This window comes from Gigantopelta aegis, chromosome 3, assembly GCF_016097555.1.
Source record: "Gigantopelta aegis isolate Gae_Host chromosome 3, Gae_host_genome, whole genome shotgun sequence".
Taxonomy (NCBI): domain Eukaryota; kingdom Metazoa; phylum Mollusca; class Gastropoda; order Neomphalida; family Peltospiridae; genus Gigantopelta; species Gigantopelta aegis.
The window spans coordinates 51,895,252-51,918,362 of record NC_054701.1 but is presented as its reverse complement, the minus strand read 5'-3'; the positions used below and the strand labels follow the sequence as shown (position 1 = coordinate 51,918,362).

Sequence of the window (23,111 nt, the reverse complement as noted above, 5' to 3'; positions counted from 1 at the left end):
TTGTTCGTAATCTTGCATTAGTTACAAAGACAAAAAAAAAATACATGATAACATTTTATTTGTTCCAGTATGATTACAAAGCGTGAACCAAAAAAAGTGCACAAGTAAAAATTACTAGTACTCAAAAAAGAAGAAGTGCGGTTTATACGCAAAGTGGTTACTGTAAAATTCAGCAATAAAGTGCACCGTTTTATAGACCGCACCCTGACAATTCACAGTAAAAAAGTAGCGGCTTATATGCCAAAAAATATGGTAGATATTTTTTCGAACATATGAAATGATTATGAGATAAACGCTAGTTTAGACAATAAGAAACAACACACTGGCTATACAGACAGTGATATTGTAGACAAGATAATACACTGCCATGTTGGGAACATGTTCAAATAGCAGCAAACTGAGGACAGGCCCTTTAATTCTCAACATTAAATCAAGGAAAATATCTGTGACAAGACTACCAGTGAGGTACATGATATGCCCATAAAATGTAGGCTAGGCCGTGGTGACCTAGCTATGGTAGGCAACATACCCATCACAAGTTGTACTTGCATGCAAGGTTTGATGATCCTATATGGATTGATAAGGAAGATGTGGCCCGGAAGAGGATTTATTTTAATGTGCAGTAATGCATGAAAAGTAGGTCATGGTAACCTAGTTACTTGCATACGAGGTTTGATGATCCTATATGAACTGATAAGGAAGATGTGGCCCGGAAATGAAAAGTTTATGGATGAACGTACAGATAATGCCATACCATAATACAACCTGTCACAATAATTAAGTTCTGTTCGAGTCAGAGGTTTGATATTACTGATATTAAAACCACTGGACATTAGTGTCCAATGTAAAGATTTGTGTTATTGTAATTAAATATCCAGTTGTTATAAAAAACATTTAGTCGAGAACTTGCCTATTAATCAAAGTTGTATTTTCATGCATCAAAAGCATTACTTCTTCCAATGATGTGCGAGACGTCTTCAGTCTGAAATTAGGAATGTTATATGTTTAGCAAAATATACACTCAACTGACCGACAACAACAAAAATATTTAAATGAAAAAAAGAAACAGAGAAATGTTTCAGTTAACTAAATATATTTTACAGAAATATAAAAGTGTATTAAAAAATGTCTTGGGTAATGCAGTCTATGGTCTTGTTTTCAGCAAGTACAGGGAATAATTCTGAATAACAATTCATATATTCATTGTCGATGCATTTCAGGCTGTTTCCCCATGTTTATGGTTTTGGTGTATGACGTGGAAAAACAGACTGATAAAAAGCGATTTTATGATTATCAATAGCAGTGTTAGCAATATGAACTGCATCTTTTCATGTCAAAGACTGCGCATGTTCATTTACTTAAATACAACAAGAATTCTCTGAGTACTGCTAAAGCAATACATGTTTCCTACCAGGCCCAACACATTTTTGTATCGCCTATATTCAAGGGCCATAACTGTAAAAAAAATGGGTAAATCGTCATGAAAGTTAAACTTGATTTGTAGTGAATATAATAAAACTATACACAAATTTACAGTTCAGTAAACCCATCTGGAAAACTATGTAGGACAGACAGACAGACTGACAGACAGACAGACAGACTGACAGAGACAGATGCTATAGTCAACTCTATTTGGACCGGTAGGGCACTAATAATAAAATCAATTAATATTTTATTTGGGTGACAGAAATGAAACATCAGGCAGCAACCAAATTACTATAAATCAAGAAACTAATGTCTTGGAATTAGGAACCATTCAACACTTACCTAATACTCTTGAGTAGAGAGGGGATGCCGACTCACATTATTTGCATTGATGGCATTACTGATCTGCAGTATTGTATTCGATTTAAATAATAGCCTGCATGTATGGGTAAATAATAGGTAATTTTTTTATGACTACCAACAATTGTTTTACATCTGACACTCCTATTACATGTATTTCGAATGCATCATTTATTTTTACAAAACACGTGATCATGGCATTTTCAACTTACTCATCCAGAATATTGCTTAACACTTCCTTTCGAGAGTTATTTTCAACAGCAGATTTCATCATCACAGAAGTGGGTTTCATTTGCATTGGAATATTGTCGTACTGGGTGAGTGAACCATACAGGACACCTGTGTGGTCTTCCAGTCTCTTAATGCCATCTTCACATAGATTCACGTACCTCTTGCTGAACTGTCTCAAAACACAGTTATAAACGGAAATATAGAGCAACAAACATGAAAAGCATTTCAATACAGCCATTTTTATGTAAATTTCAGTTATGATATAATGATTCACAGTTATGATATAATAATAAAATTTCTGATACATTCATTACAACATAACGTCATCCCATTGGTCCAGACATAGCAACAGGAGTTTGTTCATTTCCCGATGAATGTAAACATTACGTCGTCAGGGAACCTGATGACGTCATTTTATATTGGTAATTTGAGCATTATTATTTTAACCAAAAAAATAAAATAAAATAAAATATGAACTTTTAATGTTATTATTAGTAAGTATGTTTTAAATTTAATTATAAGTATTGTCTGTTATTTCTTTTACGTTCATCTGGGTATGAAAAAAAATAATAATCATCCGCAAACTTATGTGAGAAAGGCTTCGCCGATTTACAGTTTGCAGATGATTTTTTTTATATATACCCCGATGAATGTAAAAGAAATAACAGACAATCCTTAAATGATTCACACTTATGATATGATTCACACCAGGGCTCGCGCTGTCGTTCGCCAAAGTCGCCAATTGCGGAAAAAGAAAAAAAAAATTGCGAAAGAATTTTCGGTTTGGCGAAATTTTTTGCAAAAGATTCCCCCCCCCGCATCTGATTTTTAGAACCAAACATTTCTTCAACCAGTTTTGTTCTGTTGATCCGACTCATGGTGTAAATAAGCGCTATTTGCATGTCTGTGAGCCAGTCTACTATTCAGTAGTGTACTGCCAGCTGCTTGTCATAAAGTTAGAAAACGTGATTAAATAAAATTAAATACTCTTTAAGTCATGTTGCATTGTTGATACTAAATGTTTGATTACTAGCGACAACAAGTTTAAAATTTTATTAGTCATGTTTTGTCGTACCGGTTATGTTGTAAATCTAGGTCACGTGGTTGAGTTCATTTCCACGAAGTGGGTACGTTGGTGAGGAAGACATTGTTTCTCACTTATATGCAATCATTATTAGTTTAACCTTTCTACGTTTACAGATTATATTTCAAACATATTAAATTGTGAAATTATAATTCATATCTGCTATATCTACTGATATAATATAAACGCCAACATGCACAGAAATACAAGTCTCTCAAAACCGGCGTGAACCTGAATGAGCATTTTTCCACTTGTGAATCAGTCGCGAGCCAGTGTTTTGATAGCAATAACATATAAAGACGTTTCCTTTGTCTTTATTTTGGGTGACTGGCAATACTCTCGAGTTGGACACCAAAACAATTATGAACAGTATTCAGTAAACTGAGTAATAAATCATACAGGTAAGTTTGGAGGGTAGTTACAAAACGAGGTCATGGGGTAGGGTATGATCAAGAGTTATATATATATATAAATTTTTGTTTCATAAAATAAAACTGCCTGTCTGGTCATTTTGTTTCTAAAAATAATAAGATTGTTCTATTATATATACAATAATACATCTATTTATTAAGATATATGCATATAGGCCAGTGGCTTTGGAGCAATCTGAATTTTTTTAAATTTTGTTAATAAAAACATTTATTCATTGCTTTATCATATATGCATCGGGATTTATTTTTTTTCGGTGTGTGTGTGTGTGTGTGTGTGTGTGGGGGGGGGGGCTTTACACACTGCCGTCGATAACCACAGAGTTTGGTCTAATACGCGGATGGTTTATACTAAAATTCGAGCAGATCTAATTAATTTTTCTTTTCTGGTTGAAACATCTGCCATACAATAATCCCCTAAAACAGTGTCATACAAGACGTAAACTGAATAATAAGTACATCTTAGCATGTCCTATATTATTATAAAGAACAGGATTAAAAACAAAATATTTTAACTGAAATGCCAAAATGTAATTGGCGAATACATATTTAGATTGGCGAAAGAAATTGAAGATTGGCAAATGTTTTGGCGAACAAAAATAGCTACCCAGAGCTAGCACTGCACACTTATGATATAATGATTCAGTTGTGATATATTGATTCACACTTATGATATAATGATTCACACTTATGATATAATGATTCACACTTATGATATAATGATTCAGTTGTGATATATTGATTCACACTTATGATATAATGATTCACACTTATGATATAATGATTCACACTTATGATATAATGATTCAGTTGTGATATATTGATTCACACTTATGATATAATGATTCACACTTATGATATAATGATTCACAGTTGTGATATATTGATTCACACTTATGATATAATGATTCACACTTATGATATAATGATTCACAGTTGTGATATATTGATTCACACTTATGATATAATGATTCACACTTATGATATAATGATTCAGTTGTGATATATTGATTCACACTTATGATATAATGATTCAGTTGTGATATATTGATTCACACTTATGATATAATGATTCACACTTATGATATAATGATTCAGTTGTGATATATTGATTCACACTTATGATATATTGATTCACACTTATGATATAATGATTCACACTTATGATATAATGATTCACAGTTGTGATATATTGATTCACACTTATGATATAATGATTCACACTTATGATATAATGATTCACAGTTGTGATATATTGATTCACACTTATGATATAATGATTCACATTAAAGCAACTGACAAAGCTTATTTGTTTTCTGTAAAAGAATCCAATAAAGTGTGTACTTTATAACACGAGGCCTCACGGCCATGACATCTCTGCTTAATTAGCTAAAACTGAATAGTTCACGATCCATTCTTTTGTAATAATGTTCAGACCAGCTGCAAAGTGGATGACATTTCTAAAAGACAATAAGTATATTAAAACAAATGACATGTTTGAAGCACTTACACTGTTCAGTCCTTCTACAAAGCTGGTCTGCTGTTCAGACAAATCTTTCACGGCTGCTGATAGCTGATTAACACTCTTCAGACATTTCAGTGCTCGGCTGAAATTTAGGTTACATGAGAATAAATATCTGAAGACCTCGCTGGTTGAAAAGAGAAAATGAGGCTTAACTAGCAGGGTGCAGTAATTCACATCCACTATTACTTTTTATGTAAAACATCCACTACGCAAGTACTTCAGCTTAGTCTCTGTACTCACACAGAGTTTTGTTTTCAAATGCCAATGCAGTTGCTTTGGGCTAAGCAATGATCCTGAAATATGCAACGTGAATGAAACTCAGTTTGGCACCTACTATTGTGCTATATACATGTATGTCTAATAATTTACCATCCACTGTCATTGAAGCAGACATTTAATTATTCTATTACAATAATACATCAGCAGAATGTAACACTAAGTATGTAATGACTAATTTACCAAAACCAGCTCTTGTATTCTGTAAACTGAACCTTGGACTTAGTGATGGCACTCTCCACGAGTGAACAGGCTTTTGCACATATTTCAGTTAACTGGTTCCTGTGTAAACAATACAAAACAGTACAATTAAAGATTAAGTTAGAGATAATGCACATTCTAATATCTGCTAATTATCTCGCAATTATTCTGTGATACTGCCCCTGAAAATACTTATACCAACTATCCAATCAAAACTAGGAGAAGATAAACTTTTAAATTTTCAATCTTATACATAAATATTTAAAAATTCAAAATTTCCAAAATCTCTCTCAATTTGTTTGTGATGACTGCCCCTGAGGATACTAAGTTTCAGAACTATCCAATGAAAACTCTGGGAGAAGATTAATTTGATAAAAATTCAAATATTCAAAATGTTCTAAATATCTGTCTATAGACTTGTTTTTAAAGACTTCCCCAGAAAATCATAGTACCAAGTTTTAGAACTATCTGATCAAAACTGTAGGAGAAAATACACTTTAACATTTTTAATTTAAATTTAAAATAAATATATTAAAAAAAAATTCAAAATTTTCCAAATATGTAAATTTCCAAAAATTTCTACATCATCATTAACTTACTTTTCAAACTTATGAATTTGATCTTCATTGAAGCTGAGAGTTTTTTTTGCCTTGTCGTCCTTAAACAAAACAAAGACCAGCATGGCTTGGTCAACGAGAACCTGTACCCGCTCAACACTGAAAACAACCATTTACATGCTTTAACTTGCTTTAAGTTACACTAATCTCACTCATATATGTTATAATGTAATTCAATTATTTCATAACATAATTCAAATGTTTAAAGAACATTTATTTTGTTAAATTTAGTGGCTAACAAATTAAATTTGTCTTGAGGGACCAAAACATGACAATAAATAGTACTAAGTTCATTATTATATTTAATTATTTATTTATTAAACTGTCTTGGGGTTTGTAAAAAAAAACACCTTATTTTTTAATATACATGTACATACAGTAAACTCTCTCTCTGAAACTTCATTTTTTCAAACGTCATGCTATCTCAAAGGAAGAAGTGGATCCCTAACATTTCTTAAAAAATTATTGTAATAACTTACAGAAATTAACTGTTCTAAACAATTGGATTAAACATCTGGTTTCCGGTTTCTGCAGAAATGACCCCCCACCCGCCACCCCCCACACACGTCCACTGGCCTTGGGACTAACGCTGTACTGACTAACACAGCAGCGGAACGCAATGTTTCTAGGGCATCTGAAGTAAGCCCAGCTGTGTTCTTCTGTAAAGAACGAAACAATTTTGATGTCGTAGAATCAAACTGACTGCTCACCACAATTGATGCAAATTCATCCTGGAGATAGTTGATTTGAGCATGGTTAATTAAGAACAACTGTTACGATACAGCTTAATGTGGGTAATTTACATGTATTTACGATCATACCCAATGACGCTGAGATTCAGATACTTAGTAATAACAGTGCAGTTACTGTTTTAATATTTACTTTTAATCTGTTTTCAGTTCACAAAGTATATTTTATTTTTAACAATAAGGAAAAAAAAAATCTTGAAAAAAAAAGAAGCAATATAATCCACGGCAAAAGAACTGCAGCAGAGAACAAAAAACTCCACCGCTATCTCCATGGGCAAATGCAGGGGTTGTAGTAAATTCCATAGTATGAAAAAAGGTGTTCCCTGTGGGAAGGTATAGCAAAATTAATGGTTTTAGGGGTCTGTCTCAGAGGGAACGCCTTTTTTTCACACTATGGAATTTACAAATTGCACACAAAAATAGTCTTTTTTTGTTATTTTCAAAACACTTTTACTTTTCTTCTTATGCCAAACCAAACTGAAATTATTTACAAAAATCCCCACATTTTTGTAGGAGGATGGGACAACTAGGCTATAGATACATACTTGCTTAAACTATAAAGAAAAACCTCACAAATGAATGAGAAGCAGACGACAACAAATCAGATGTTGATTGCACGAACCATGCATAAGAAAAGAAACTGAACGCAGTTTGGGATGTTGACAATATGCACCCCTGTAGGTCATTTCTGTGTGGATGGTGTCGGCAGAAAAATTGTTGGTATGGTATCTCTTTAAAATCCAATAACATAGGGTATTCCCATGTCTTGCTTAAGCCAACAAGCCAGTTCGAACAAATCAAAACTGAAGGGTTGCAATGGTCTCGGACATTTCTTCTTGTCCAGTCTTTCCACATTATTTTAAAGGAATGCTAAAGCAAGGCTTTTGGACTGGTATGCATACTCAAAGATCTATAATGCACATTATTGCTTAATATCAACAAGTATATTATTAAAATGGTTAAATGTGACAGCTATTATATATAACGGGCGCAGCCATTTTGTTCCATTCCAGTGAATACTCCCTCTGGTGAGCTGGTGGGTTATGTAATACTCAACGTGTAACATCAGGAATGAGTCTTACAACTAGAGAAACAAATCTACCTGGTTTCTGCGGATGATAAAATAGTCATGCATTGCAATGTTCTGTAATAAAATACATCCCAGTAAGCCAGCAATAAGTATATATTATTTTTCAATACAAAATAAACCACCATTATCAAAGTGGCTACACAAGTCGAAATAATTATACCATGTTTTGTCCATGCATTAACCTACATCCTGAAATAATACACAGAGTGTTTTCTTAGTTAATTGGTATATTCTGTTAGTTGCCTCTACCTGTGATTCTTGATTGACAGGTGTGTATTTGATTGGTAACCAGACAAGCTAATTGTCACAGTCTAGACACAAAAATACATATTGGTATTGTGTAATATAACTTGTCGCCACTAAAATGGTAATGGACATGGTTTATTACTGTAAATAGTTCTGTAAAACTATTGATTAAGTATATACTTTCCCCATCTAAAATCACAAAACTGACCAATTACGTAGTCCCAAAGAAAAGAAAATTATCACTTGGGTATTGTGGGTTGTTGTTTTTGCTCCAACGTAGAATACCAATAGGCCTAATAGTGTACATTTTTCCTTTGGATCATTTAACAGAGAAAAATACTGTAACCAGGATTTAAGCTGTCGTTTTCATTATCAAATTGCCAAAAAGCTAATTCGAAAATCCTCTTTCATTATCTTCCGCTATTTGTTTTTGAGGAGTATTTGTTAATACATTAAAACGCATACAAGTCGGAAATAAGTTTACAAGTTAGATATAACAACTTCCGAGTAAACACAAACGCAACATTAGTCTCACTATTTGTTATTTGTACATCTACTTTGTGCATGCTTGTTTTTTAGCCACTTCTGTTGGATTCCGTAACCGGCTTTATTTTTGTCAATCGGAATAGCTTGCTCCTGTTTGCTTCCTCCATGTGGCCGATGTCACGTGATTTCTTGCATGAGGTAAAAGCCGACAAGTCTCGATTGACTGTTCATGGAATACCATTTGCCGGGTATATCATAAAGGATCGTTAAAACGCTGATTAAACTGTTTATCTCTATCTTTATTTTTGCTGAATATTTAACAATGTACTGTCATTACAACTCCTAACAATAGCAATAAACTGAGTGCAGTAAGCCTCGGCAGGTGATTGCGATTTAGTTGCATGTAATATTTGTTTTATCGTCACACATATATAATTAGTAGATTTTAAAACGGGGCAGAACTGATGGATACATTAAAGTAGTAACTGGGCAGGGACACCCATATTCATTCAGAAATAATGGATTAGAAATAAATTACTTTAAAAAGAGCCTTAATTTTGTCATAATTTTTTTGGCCAATTGAAACCTGAATTTGGCTACAGAATTTTGGGTCAAATTAGCCAAATTACTAATAATGTTTTTAAGTTCAGCTTAAACCCTGTGTAACCCCATTTTGTTCTGTTAATGCAACTTGAAATATTAAATAGTTAAATAGTTTTTTTATATTATCATGTCATTTATATTGTTTTCCAAGTCAGGTTGATCAAAGAGAAGCGCCTTGTCATAAATTATACTGCTTTTGTTTACACTGTGCATACAGAAGTTGGTCAGGAGCTGACGTCACTTCGCCCCAAGCTAAAGTACTGGACTCCTTGAAAAGAAAAGAAAACGGCTGCCCCCAGTTAGAAGGAATAACACATTTTTTTATTAACACTAAAATTACGCGTTTTTCATTTGTTAAGGTGTCAGTATGTGTTGGTGATCCGGGTATGCATCTTTCCAATATGTAAGGCTCATGTTTTAGTTTACTTTCCCTTTAATCGCATTCACACACAGGTTTCTCACAGCAACATTACTAGGAAATGCATGAGACTAAATTCATCGGCTTTTGTATTGCTACAACCGCCAACAATACACCATACCATAATAAACACAAAAGAAGCAATGAACATTGGAGCTGGTTATCGAAAGGAGCTCCCTTCTTTACGTCATGGGTCAAATCTTACGGGAATTCCCTAAATGAATTCAGCTGATTTTTTTCAGGGGAATATTTTTAAGTCGGAAATATATCAGTATATAATTTAAAAAAAACAAAAAAACGTTTTCTAATCAAATTTAACAATATGTTTTGATATTGCTCAATACATCATATATCTGGAACAGCACTTTAATGAAGTTTCAGGTTAACGACCACATTTTGAAATAACAATGAACACCCTCGCTGGATTCCCCAACGTTATTCGTTTAGCTTGAGATCGGCTGACAACTTGATTCTCGCAAAAAGTCTTTTAATGCAGTAAAATCACATTGGACTTCTGGTAACCTGCTCGCTGCTTATCACCATCAGCAAGTTTTTGCTCAAACAGAGCTAGCTTTGCATTCACCGTTTCCACAAACTGAAAAATGTTCATCCATAATGTGGACGTATCGCTGCCGACCTATGTCAGTTTTTCACATGACTCCTATTCTCAAATGTCACGCTATCTCGAAGGAAGATGTGGATCCTGAATGATTCTCAAAAATTGTTATAACTTATAGTAATTAGCTGTTATAATTAGTATCATCAAGTATTAATAATTTAAACAAGCAGCAAACACAGAAGAAGGCCTCAACACATTTTAATTTACAGTTATAATAAGGACCACACAGATGATGATGTGACACAATGGGCTCGCTTTCCAGTTAGCAACAAGGGATATTTTATAAGCAGCATTCCAGACAGGATAGTACATTCCACTGTCATTGTTACAGTAGTTGTGGAGCACTGGCTGGAGTGAAAAATAGCCCATCGATGGGTTAAGTACCTCCAACCCATGCACTATCAATCTACAAAAGAGTTAATGAGAAATGATGATAGAAATTAGTTTATCTTACTATTTGTCATCATCAAAACAGCCATGTGCTTCATCCCACAGTCGTAAATCTCGTGGTGCAGTTGTGACCTCATTCAGTATGTCTATTGTTTTACTGAGATCAGAAAACACCTGCAACAGTTAAACCAACAATTAAAGTTCTAAATTCATTCCTTCTGTCATGAATAAAAAGTAAATCTTTACATGGTTTGAGATTGTCAGATATACAGTCAAACTTCGTTATCTTGACCTCGGTAAACTCGAGTACCCAACATACATGTATCTTGAGGTCCAGTGCCAGTCCCGGCAATTTTCCAATGCAATGTTACAAAAAATAATCACTATTATCTCGAGCATGCTTATCTTGATTACGAAGCTTAATGTTATCTCGAGCATATTTTGGTGTACCTAGGTGCACTTTCCTGTTTTTTCTCGAATTATATAAAACAATAACATGTAAAATGACTCCTTTTTTACGTATGCTTAGGGTATTAATTTCATATGTCATTTCATTCTTCCTTCTTCCCTTAATTCCGCCACTTAATTATAAGTGAATCAATACACATAACAGAAAATGTTCCACATTTATAAAGTTGAGCATTATTAAACAGTAAAATATGCCAGTAGATGAACCACTTGTTGAAGGTCCTGGCCCTTCTGTGGGAACTGTTGAATCTAGTATTAAAAACCCCAAAACAAAAAACAAAAAAACCCACACCAACAAAACAGGTGTCAAATGAAAATTAATTGTTAGGATGACAGAAACTAAATTCGAAGCAATTAATGGCATTGAACAGAATATAAAATCAAAGTCAGAAGTAGTGAACCAATTCTCTATTCTATCAAACATGCTATCTACCTGAATAAAAAATGTTGACAAAGTTAAAGAAGCATATCTGCTGTGTGCTCGATGCTTTACACAATCAATCAGGCATGGGGAAATGTAATGCCGAAAACAATTAAGAATTGTTTCCAACACGCATAGTTTGGTACAACTGATGACCAGCCAGAACCAGACAGTGTATACAACTCAGACGACGACATCCCATTAAGCAGACTGTGTATACCAATTGCCACTTACGCCAGCCTGGACGACCATTTCAACACATGTAAGACCGCGACTGATGATGACAACATTATTGACACAATAATCTGTGCAAGAACCTTAACACCTGACGACGACGATGACGACAATGATGCTACTGATAATAATGACACCATTGCCCAACCAAAACAACCTACTACGGCGGAGACTTTATATGCTCTTGATGTTGTGAGAAACTGGATCGAAACAACAAAAACTGACCACCTACTAGCAGGTTTAGTCCAGATCACAAGTTATGTTATGACAGAGGACTTTAAAGCCACAGTTGCAAAGCAATTAAAGGCCACATTGAGAAGTGATTGGTTTGTATTAGTGTTCGCTTGTATGCTGGCACATTTTGGTATACTTGGTAACTATGTCAGCATAATGAAATTGACACACATAAAAAAGGGTGTATTTAACTTTGCAAACATAAATTTATGTTTGGGATAATGTTTATCTCGAGCTACCTATATCTCGAGCATGTTGGTCTGGTCCCTTCAACATCGAGATAACAATGTTTGACTGTATAAATTCAACACTAGATCAGTGTAGACAATCATTCATTTATCTGTATAATGCAATGAAAAACAAAGAGAATAATAATAATAAGAAGAAGAAGAAGAAGAAGAAGAAGAAGAAGAAGAAGAAGAAGAAATAGAAATAAAAATAAGAAGAAAAATTACTAGTTAAAAGTTAATTTTACTATAATTATATATGAAGAGTTCAGGAGCAAAACATAATATAGACCATTTCCCAGTATATTTAGTTAAAACCACAAACATGAGGGCTAGATATAAAGATGCATATTTATACACGAAGTTCAGTAATTCAGCAACATACAATTCACCATGACTTGGTTACATCTGTCAATGGCATTAACACTAAAATCTGAACCAAATTGTTAACAACTACGATAAGTTACTCTCCTACCTTTAATTACCAAATTTTGTCCGTCACAAATCATGAAAAAAAGATAACAGTGACACAGATTCCACATACGAGACTGTAATGATGTAACCGATATCGATGTTGCTGAGATTGCAAAATACATGTAGTTTTCTGCTGTCTGCCATTTTGTTTGTTTATGGAATACTTAAAAAGAGAGGTCGGTTGATATGACGTAATCTAACCACGCCATGACATGCGCCAACGTATAACGCACTCATCATGTCACATACTTAGGAGGCTTCCACCCCTCTTAAGGAGTATTCCACAAAAAAGCAAAATGGTACACAGTGAAAAATTGCATGTATTGTGCCCTATGCAATTTCAACGAATTCAACATGGGTGACATTGTTACAGTGTCATATGTGGAATCTTTGTCATTGTAATGGGTTTTTTCACAACTTATGTTTGGACAAAAAGTGGAGAAAATCTAATGGGAATTAAAGAGAGTAATTTATCGTAGTTGTTAACAATTTGGTTCGGACTTCAATTAAAAATATTAGACTTATAACAATCGATACTGGTTTTAATGTTCAGACAAAATATTCCTTTGAGCTATATGTATATGGTGTGTGCAATAAAGCGTTGAAAGCAGGTCAACATAACCTACATACAATTATCTTGGTGTGTGCAATAAAGTGTTGAAAGCAGGTCAACATGACCTACACACAATTCTCTTGGTGTGTGCAATAAAGCGTTGAAAGCAGGTCAACATAACCTACATACAATTATCTTGGTGTGTGCAATAAAGTGTTGAAAGCAGGTCAACATGACCTACACACAATTCTCTTGGTGTGTGCAATAAAGCGTTGAAAGCAGGTCAACATAACCTACATACAATTATCTTGGTGTGTGCAATAAAGTGTTGAAAGCAGGTCAACATGACCTACACACAATTCTCTTGGTGTGTGCAATAAAGTGTTGAAAGCAGGTCAACATGACCTACACACAATTCTCTTGGTGTGTGCAATAAAGTGTTGAAAGCAGGTCAACATGACCTACATACAATTATCTTGGTATGTGCAATAAAGTGTTGATAGCAGGTCAACATGACCTACATGTACATACAATTCTCTTGGTGTGTGCAATAGTGTTGAAAGCAGGTCAACATGACCTACATATAATTCTCTTGACCAATATTAGGCCTCTGATAATTGCACATATGACAGGTTGTTTTGTGCATCCTTTGCCCAAGTCACGTTTATTATAATAAATTTTTCAATACAGTTAGCGCAAATTACATATTTCATCGAAAGACATCATGTTAAACAAATGTTTGTCAAAGATCAGAATATTTTGATCAGAATGTGTAATAATATTGCTACTGACAAAATATGTGGATGGAATAAGAGATGTGAGCATAATAGAATCTATCACCATTGTGAGTTATAGATAAGCCAATTCCAACCCGAGGGACAAAATGTTTTTTGTGAGGGCCGAGATTCTTTTTTTGTCCATTTAATTACAGTAACAAAATATTAATTTTGTAAGCTACGGTTTGTTAATTGTAGAACAATTCGTAAACATTTCACCTACAAACTCATTTAATCATACGCGGAAAAATATAGTCCACATTATGCAACGACATAAAAATCTAACAACTTACCAATAAATATAAAGTTGAAAATATTAATTTGTTTAAATATTTTTAAAACAATGATACAACGTGAAATAGCAAACAGAATTTTGAAAAAATGTCAGTTATGACATCAGTTGTCGTAAAACATGAGTTATGATGTCACGCATATGTAAAAATCATCCAGCACCGGTCCCAGGGTTTCACATGACGTGGAAATCCTGGGTATTTGACGCAATATTTACCTAAAATACTCCTAAATAAAATCTGTGTGTCATGGTTGACGCAAAATATTTCTGATGTGAATCAATTTTATTATTATTATTTTTTTTTTCTTTTTTCTTTTAAGTACATAAAAACCTAACAACTACAAAGTTCAAAAGGAAAATAGCCGAGCGGTTTAACTGGTTCCCAAACATATCAATACGTTTAACGTAACGTAAGTGTAAAAACCAGTGTGGTTGATGTAGTGTGCCAGTACCTTTGTCCAAATGTAGATCATTGCGACTTGTTCTTTATTGTTTTTAATACATGGAGATGGTTGAGCACGTCTCATATTTTAGGAGTTTGTCATAATTATTGCACAAATGAAGCTATGTTACAAATTAAAGCAACGTTACCATGCAGCATTGAGTGACTAAATATAAGGCCAAATGATGCATAAAAAGAGAAAAAAAGGCACTAAATTATTTATAAAAAGAAAAACAATGGATATACATGTATATATATTATACAGATAGAATAGTGGATATAATGTATGGATGTAATATAAACAAGACAGTTATTCAGTTAATTATGTGATTTAAGAAATATATCATAGATGACTCTTATTTTTGAATGCACGACTCCAAAAATAAAACCCTGTGAGTCATGATGACTCCCATTTTCCAGATGCTAGGTGTAACCCTGCGGGGTGCTAGACATATTTATCTAGCACCGTGCAAAGGCTGGCTAATTCAGTCCAATGGGCAAGAAAAGCAAACATTACCTTCAGTGAAGCTGCCTGACAGCTGTCCACTGATGTGCGTAGTGTCTCCTGTATGTCATCAAGGAAGCATTTCACCGGCTTATGCAGCTGTCCATTTTTATACAGCATGTGCAGACATCGCACTTGGTGGTTGTGCATGTGGATAAACGTCCGGTGCCACTGGAGCGAAGCTTGGCAAAAGTGACTCAGACTGTCATGTCTTTCTCGCTTGATCAACCTAAAGTCCAATTCTTTTCTGAAAACCCCCCAGCAAGAAAACATTTTAATATACATATGTAAATTTCATCCATAACAGAAACAAAAGCAACCAAATTCAAATACAGTCAAATCTGCTTATTTGGATATATGCATCATGCAGGTGGGGGGGGGGGGGGGGGGGGGGGGGGAAGGATGTATCCCAGTGCTGAAGCACTTGCCTGATTCGTGGTAGGTCTGGGATATCAAAGGATGTGGTATGTGCTATCCTGTCTGTGGGATGTTACATATAAAAGATCCCTTGTTACTAATCGAAAAATATAGCAGGTTTCCTCTTTAAGACTATGTCAAAACGACCAAATATTTAACATCCAATAGCAGATTCTTCTTTTCGTTCGCTTGTTGACTACACGTCAAGGCCAGCAGTGACTGAAATATACTGTTCTCTATAGATCACTTCTTGTGCCGTACTGCTTCTTCTGAAGAGTTGTTGTATTTGTCCAAGTATTCTCCCTCAGCTGCTGTAGGTTTATGCATTTTCGGTTGTCTATTCTGCTTTTCCACAGCACATGGAAGCAGGTACCAGCCGTAACCTCTTATGCATATGCTGGTTCAGCCTGTTGTGTCCAGTCCTTAGTTGGAAAATGATGACCTGTTCTTGACAGGACAGTAGGTTTGTTTGGGAGGTCTATAGAGAAATTGAATATGGGATTTCATCTCTTCGTATGTTACCCAGTTATCCTCCTGTTCTTTAGCTGCACCCAGTTTTGCCAGTCTGTCTGCATTTTCATTTCCTGGTATGCCACAGTGAGCAGGGATCCACTGTAACACAACTTGGTTGACACTGTTGATAGGATGTAGGGCTTCTGAAAGTCTGTCAAGCTTATTGTTTTCAAGAGCCTGGAGGAAAATGTAGTCATAATAGCTGTTGATGCATGATATTGTGGTCTATTAGAGTGTGCCATGCGGCCCAATACCTTTGACTTCAGCCAGCACTCGAGGTTTCTGTTAGGGTTACCTCATCCTTAGTCCATATCAGTCTAGCCTCTACCCAGTCCAGCTTGGGTGTCCCCAACAGAAGCCAAAGCTCCTACTGGAATAGCTCTCTGGGTCACTGAGATATACAAGCTCCCTCACCACGTCAAGGAATGGACTATGATTAATAAATCAATGTGCTCTAGTGGTGTCGTTAAGCAAAACAAACTTTAACTTTTGTATCATGCAACAAAGATACATTCATAGAAATGGTAAATACAATAAACCGAAGTTACAATTTGGACAAGTTAAACCCAATTAGGACCTCTTCATGATATATGTAAAACCCGAATTATGATTCCCCTAATTCAAGCCTCTTAACATGTGCTGTTTTCGTCAGCAGCTGGTAAGTATTTTGTTGTTAATAAAATACTGATTCCATGTTCCATATTGTGACTTCGGTTACCATTATCAAGTTTGTTGATAAACGAAACAAATACAAGAGGCAATGCCATTTGTAATGCCTACATGTAATGTAAACGACAAAACTAACACGTGATCAGAGCCTATCTCTGCACAATGCAGTTGCTAAAATAGCGGTTGATTCCATGAATCTCTATCTAGTGCCTCGTCTATAGCACAACCACTCCACTAACCCAGATATGACCACCGGCCAAAAGTTAAGTTATACTTGCCAGTCAAATAAGAAAAAGGTTGTTATTAACTTCTTTTTTCAGTATATTTGTCAATCAAATGCAAGAGAAACATTTTGAACAAAAATATCACCACATATATTTTCATTGTCTTTGCTCACAGACACACTCTGGACAAGTTTACAGTCTAACTTTACCACATACAATTCAAGAACTATGAAGCATTGACTACACAACCAATTATTTATTGAAGATTTTCCAGTTGAGAAATTTACTGACACATTGTAAAGCAATTTCAAAGCTTGTAATGTCCTACAGAAATTCTGTAAAGAATACACGAAGAATGAGTATACAGAAATCCCACCTGAAGTTTTCCACTGCCTGGTTCACCAGCTGGCCCCGCAAGCTGAGTTTTTCTACCTTTCTCAGTAGAGAGTACAAGACGATACAAGACTTTTTACAAAGGCTATAGTCTGTGTCAAGGAATGTAGATGACTGGATGTTGGGGAAACTGCCTGAAATTATAAATGAAAACAAAGTTAAAATATAACAAAATCTCGCATAAATGATACTGCAAAAAATGTGGAAAAATTCCCTAATTATATTCCATAGATACCATATTTTCTTTAATACACAAAGCCTAAAAAAACGTTGTCTCCAATAAATGCCAAATAAAATAACTGCTAACTGAGACCTCACTTCCTATGAGTATGGACAAACTCAAAGGCTGCTTTCATTTTAAGTTAAAAAGCACAAGTCAGGGTTTCTGCCTGAGGGTACGAAGGGTAAAATTACATATTTTAATTTATAATTTTAAGACAGATAATAGTAAGAGAACTGCTGTTTAAAATATGTGTATCTGTGCAAGTGTATATTAATTTGTTCATTTTATTGTGTTTACTGTTTGTATTTTGTTACAGGTGAATTTAAAGTTTAAAAATAAACATACTTGGACATTTTTATTTTTTATTTCTAAAATTTGCTTGAAAAATTAAGTGCCAGGCCTCAAATGCTGGTCTTCAAAAAGTGATGATTTTTTTTTTAAAGGAAAAAGAGCCTGGTGCATATTATATGAAATACAACAAAATACAAACATTATAAAAAACAAAACCTTTCAGAGACTATCATGAAAATAAACATATAGCTAAAACACATGAATACTTCAACAAGAACTTACCAGTGCAAGGTCAAACACTGACTGTTGGATAAGAGACATCATTATGCAATATGTAGTCTTGTGTTCGATAGTTCATGAGCTGCCTCTTCAAAGGCTGCTCTTTGTCAGTCAACAGCGTGCATTTATTAGAGGCATTCTCACACCAGACAACATGTACTAGCAACTTTCATAAATCAGCATTTTTCATTTCAATTTATTTTCGTGCTTATATCTAATTAAGGTTCAAGCATACTGCCCAGGGCACACACCTCAGCTATCTGAGTTGTCTGTCCAGGATAGTGGGTTAGTTGTTAGTGAGAGAGAGGAAGGTGTAGTGGTCTTACACCTACCCATTGAGTTGTTAACACTCACTCTGGATGGGAGTCTGTACCAGGATGTGAACCCAGTACCTACCAGCCTTATATGTCCAATATGGCTTAACCAAAACACTACTGATGCCTGGATATACATCAGCAATGGGAGTAAAGAGCAAAGAGTGTAAAAAATATATGTACTGATATTTATCCCATTACTTCTTGAATCTAAACTATTTGTGACAGTGTGATCACAACCAATGTCTAGAATATACTACAAGTTCATTAGTGCTTTCAGTAAAAACAAACAAGCTAAATAGAATTTTTAGGTGAAACTTACAACCACTTATGCTTGTAAAGCAACAACTGTCATCAGTTTTACTGAACACAAACAGTGGATTGTGACAGGTTATTCCCCGTGGGTAAGAAGAAACAGAAGCCAAAGGATCAACAATCTGACTGAAGAGTTCTCCGTGGTAAATAAGTAACTGGTCCGCTGCTGCTATGTCAGTCTGGATGGCTATTAAATCCTGCAACTGGGACAGCCTACAAAAGTAATAAAGAAAGCGAACAAAATTGATATTAAACAAAGAAGCATATTACAGGCCTACAGATATTCGAGACCGCTTAGGCCTAAAAACAAATATGTGTTTCAGCTTTCATCCTTGAAAAAAATAGGGTACATTGTAGGTATAGGAACTCAATCTGATTAAAATTAGCTCTACTGGTAGACCAGTAGATCTAACAGCATTGCGTGGACTCCCATGTCCAGGTGATATTTCATCTATAAATAACAATTTAAATATCAACCAATTACACTTCGCCTTATATAGTATTATTCGGGAGCATACAAATTCTAAAAATATTGTGCGAGACTATTTATGCAATAGGCAAACTTGTTGGTCTATTTCAACATTGAAAAAAATCAGGGGGAAAGTGCAGTAATAAACTCTGGATTGTATACTAGTATAAACAGATTTTATGGCTATACCATCACGTTTTTTTTTCTCTCGTCTTGAAACAAATTTTATATAAAATTTTATATTGTAATTAGTTTCTGGCATACTTCATAATTCACCCGAATCATTTCATATACCCTCAGCATAATCTCGAAGGTTTTCAAATCACTGGCATTGATTTTGCAAGTAAGGTTTTAATTGGTCAAATGAAAGGTCAAATGGACATGAGCTCTAACAGCCTGCTCTTAGATCCACATGTAATAGTGGAGCTAATTTTAATTAGATTGGTAGGAACTTTTTTTTCTTTTTTTTTAAATCGAATCAAACTGAGAAACCGTGATCGGCTGAGGTGTTCCGAATCTTGGTTCACCTCCTACAAAAGCCTAATAGTCATGCATATTGCTGATCTATAAGACTTTATCATCCCCTATAATAATTTTTCCTCCTCTGCGAGGTATGGACTGATCGGCATGAAGGTCAATGGACTTTGTCTCTTGTAAAGGAAATTGTGGTTTCAGTTATGGTACACATTCACAATAGTTTACCAAGCACAAAATACTATATAAATTAGTGTATTGCAAGGGTTGCGTAAATATAAAAGACAATAAAAACAATAAGCAATCAGCTATGGCATGGAAAAGTAATTTCTGTTTCACCTTCAGGCTCAGTAAGTTGTTACATGTATATTTGGCTATAAGGATAGGCTAACTAATGTCTAATACAGTGTTTATTGTCTCATGTATTGAAATAGAAATGACAATATAGTCCATGAGTCAGACCTAAAATTGGTACCATCTGAGGGCACCAAACAAAACTGTTGTAATTGTTTTAGTACATCCTAGGACAAAACAAAAATGCATGATGGACTTTTCAATAGGGTAACTTTACCTAGTATTCACACTTTTTAACATTTATCATTCAGGTGGTCAAAAAATCTGAGAAATCAGTGTTTTAGTGTTTACTAAAACACTTATAAATCTTGTAGATCGGTACCCACAATGTTCTTTTGTCTTTTGCATCTGTCGTAAGTGTTGATTAAGGATCAGAGAGGTGTAATTTGGTATTCTTGATCATTTTGAAATATTCAAGATGACGTCCAAGATGGCTGTCAAAACAGAACTGGAAACATCTACAACACTTTATCAATAATGACGAAACTGTTGATGTTCATGATGGTGTTTTAGATGTGAGAGGATTCACACTGAATTACTCCCAGCTAATCAAGATATTGCAACATTATTTCCATCCAAGATGGCCACCATTATAGCAAGTTTGTGAAATTAGGAATTGACGGTTTTTATTCACCAAGGAATACATTTACAACAGATGCTAACTGAGATGTTGCATCATCTTTTAAAGCCAAGATGGCCCCGAACATGGTTGTTAGGAGTAAGACGTGGCTATATCTTACATTCTATTTATCCCAAACAATAATTTTTACTTCAAATACAGGGTTTTATAGGGGGCAGGAAATTCAATTCTTGCATTAACTTTCTACTGAGAAATTTTATCATTTCCATAATTCAAGATGGTTAACAAAATGGCTGCAAAAACAAAGAAATGTTGTATGCATCACCTGAAACAATAGTTTTGAATCCAACTGCTAAGTTTTGATGGTGTTCAATCCATTACAAATACCTGTATATCTACAAGTAAAGTTATCTAGAATGTCATCTAAACAATTCTTATGCTGACATCTTATTCTTAAGGGTGCACCAATCTATTTTGAAACTACTGTATCTAGAAGAAATGTTACATCATATGGACCAAGTCTATAATGTTAATCTGGCTGTGATATATGGCCAAGTCAAAGTCAATAACTGATGTTTTGTTAAAGACTGTGGAATCAGTTTTCATCATCCCTATTTGCTGTCTCTTGATAATTCACTAGAATGACTAGATTAGAATGGCTAGGACAATTTGTCTCATCAAACTTGTCAGACATCACCTTTTCTCTCTGTAATTTCTAGTATATGTATCGAGTTATTGTGTAATACGTACAATAATACCAAAAGGAGTTGCCATATCAAATATCAATAAAAAGGTTGCTGCCTAGTAAAACTTGATTGATTTTGAATGTACATAACCCAATCTTAGGTGGCCTAACAATGCACAGACATGAAATACATCACCTTGAACACCAACATTACCCAGTCGGCGAAATAGGTTTTAAAAGCTGTACTGAATCGAAAGATTTCAGAGGGTGCATAGTCTACATGTAAAGCTTCATATTTTCACTAATCAATGTCTGTACCATCTAAATGTAACCTTTCTGATGACTTATCCATATCAGCATCTAAGTCCCCAGGTTTAATAGGTTTAAATGCTTCAGACAGAAGGTTGTTAACTCTTGCTTTTGTAACCCTTTATATTATAGCAGCAGTATTACAGCCTGGAAGGGCATGGGTCATCATATGAGAAGCAACCTGTTTCACTGCCGTTTTCCCATTGCCACTAGCAGTTCTTGCTAGTAGTCATGGGACAAATGCTAAAACTAACGCTGCAATCCTTTTAATCCTGTTAATAATTAGCCACTAAGTTCATTTGGTGATGGCCGATTATTTCCAGGTATAGCTGAAGCATACTGGTAACTGCCATGTTATGGTGAGAAATGTTGGCGTCACATGATTATACATTTAAATAAATTGTCTTGGTCGACAGTGCAAGGATAAAGTATATATCAATTATATAGAGATAGAAAATGAGAATGATAAAAGTATAAAGGATGGCTGAAATGTTCTGAACCTAACTATGATGAATTACACTGATGGTGTCTGTTGTTATTAATTTTTCAACATAATTCCCTCTGCGGTCTACACACTGCTTCCAACGATGCTCGAGTGCCTAGATCACACTAGTGTTGCAGGCTTCCTCCTGGTCATCCACAGAAGAAATAATATCATCATCATTTGCATAATGCTTACTAGTTTTTTCTTCAAGTTTGAGAAGAGGTAGAAATCGGGGGATGGGGGGGTGGGGGGGGGGGGGGGGTGGGGGTGGTGCCAAATCTGGTAAATATGGAGGAGGATTAATAAGTTCAAAGCTACAGTTACACAAAGCAGCCATGGCAGCAACAGGTGTATAGGTGTATTGGAACAAAGTGCTGAAACTTTTGTTATACCCAATTTATTCCTGAACTTTCTCATGGGGAATGCCTACTGTATTGGCTATGTGATGTGTGGTGAGTCGTCGATAATCCTTGTATTTTATCAACATTTTCTTTGGTAGTGTCAGTTGAAGGTAGTGTCAGTTGAAGATTGTCCTGGACTTGGATCATTTTTGACACCCTCTTCTGCTCTTGTACTCTGCTGCCCACCTCTTAACTGTTAACAGTGACAAAAGAAAGATCATCATCCCTTAAAGTTGATACCAATGCTGCATGGATATCTGTTGGAGTTGGTCCTTTCAGTTTAGATACAGGGTACTTGATGACAATACAGAGGCCCATTTTGTCCATCTTATCAGAATATCTA

At 34.8% G+C, this 23,111-nt stretch overlaps 1 protein-coding gene across 1 annotated transcript in view; it reads right to left on the bottom strand.

The window, feature by feature from the left end:
• LOC121368213 (serine/threonine-protein kinase TBK1-like) overlaps positions 1–23,111 on the bottom strand; it is a 53,579-nt gene that overhangs the window by 4,487 nt on the left and 25,981 nt on the right. The window contains exons 10-18 of the mRNA XM_041492847.1: positions 19,020–19,225; positions 17,574–17,724; positions 15,387–15,621; positions 10,813–10,922; positions 6,130–6,246; positions 5,513–5,611; positions 5,039–5,135; positions 1,998–2,185; positions 911–982 (exon numbers count right to left, since the gene is read on the bottom strand). Of these exons, the coding sequence (XP_041348781.1) occupies positions 911–982; positions 1,998–2,185; positions 5,039–5,135; positions 5,513–5,611; positions 6,130–6,246; positions 10,813–10,922; positions 15,387–15,621; positions 17,574–17,724; positions 19,020–19,225 (1,275 nt within the window). The remainder of the gene's footprint in view (positions 1–910; positions 983–1,997; positions 2,186–5,038; positions 5,136–5,512; positions 5,612–6,129; positions 6,247–10,812; positions 10,923–15,386; positions 15,622–17,573; positions 17,725–19,019; positions 19,226–23,111) is intronic.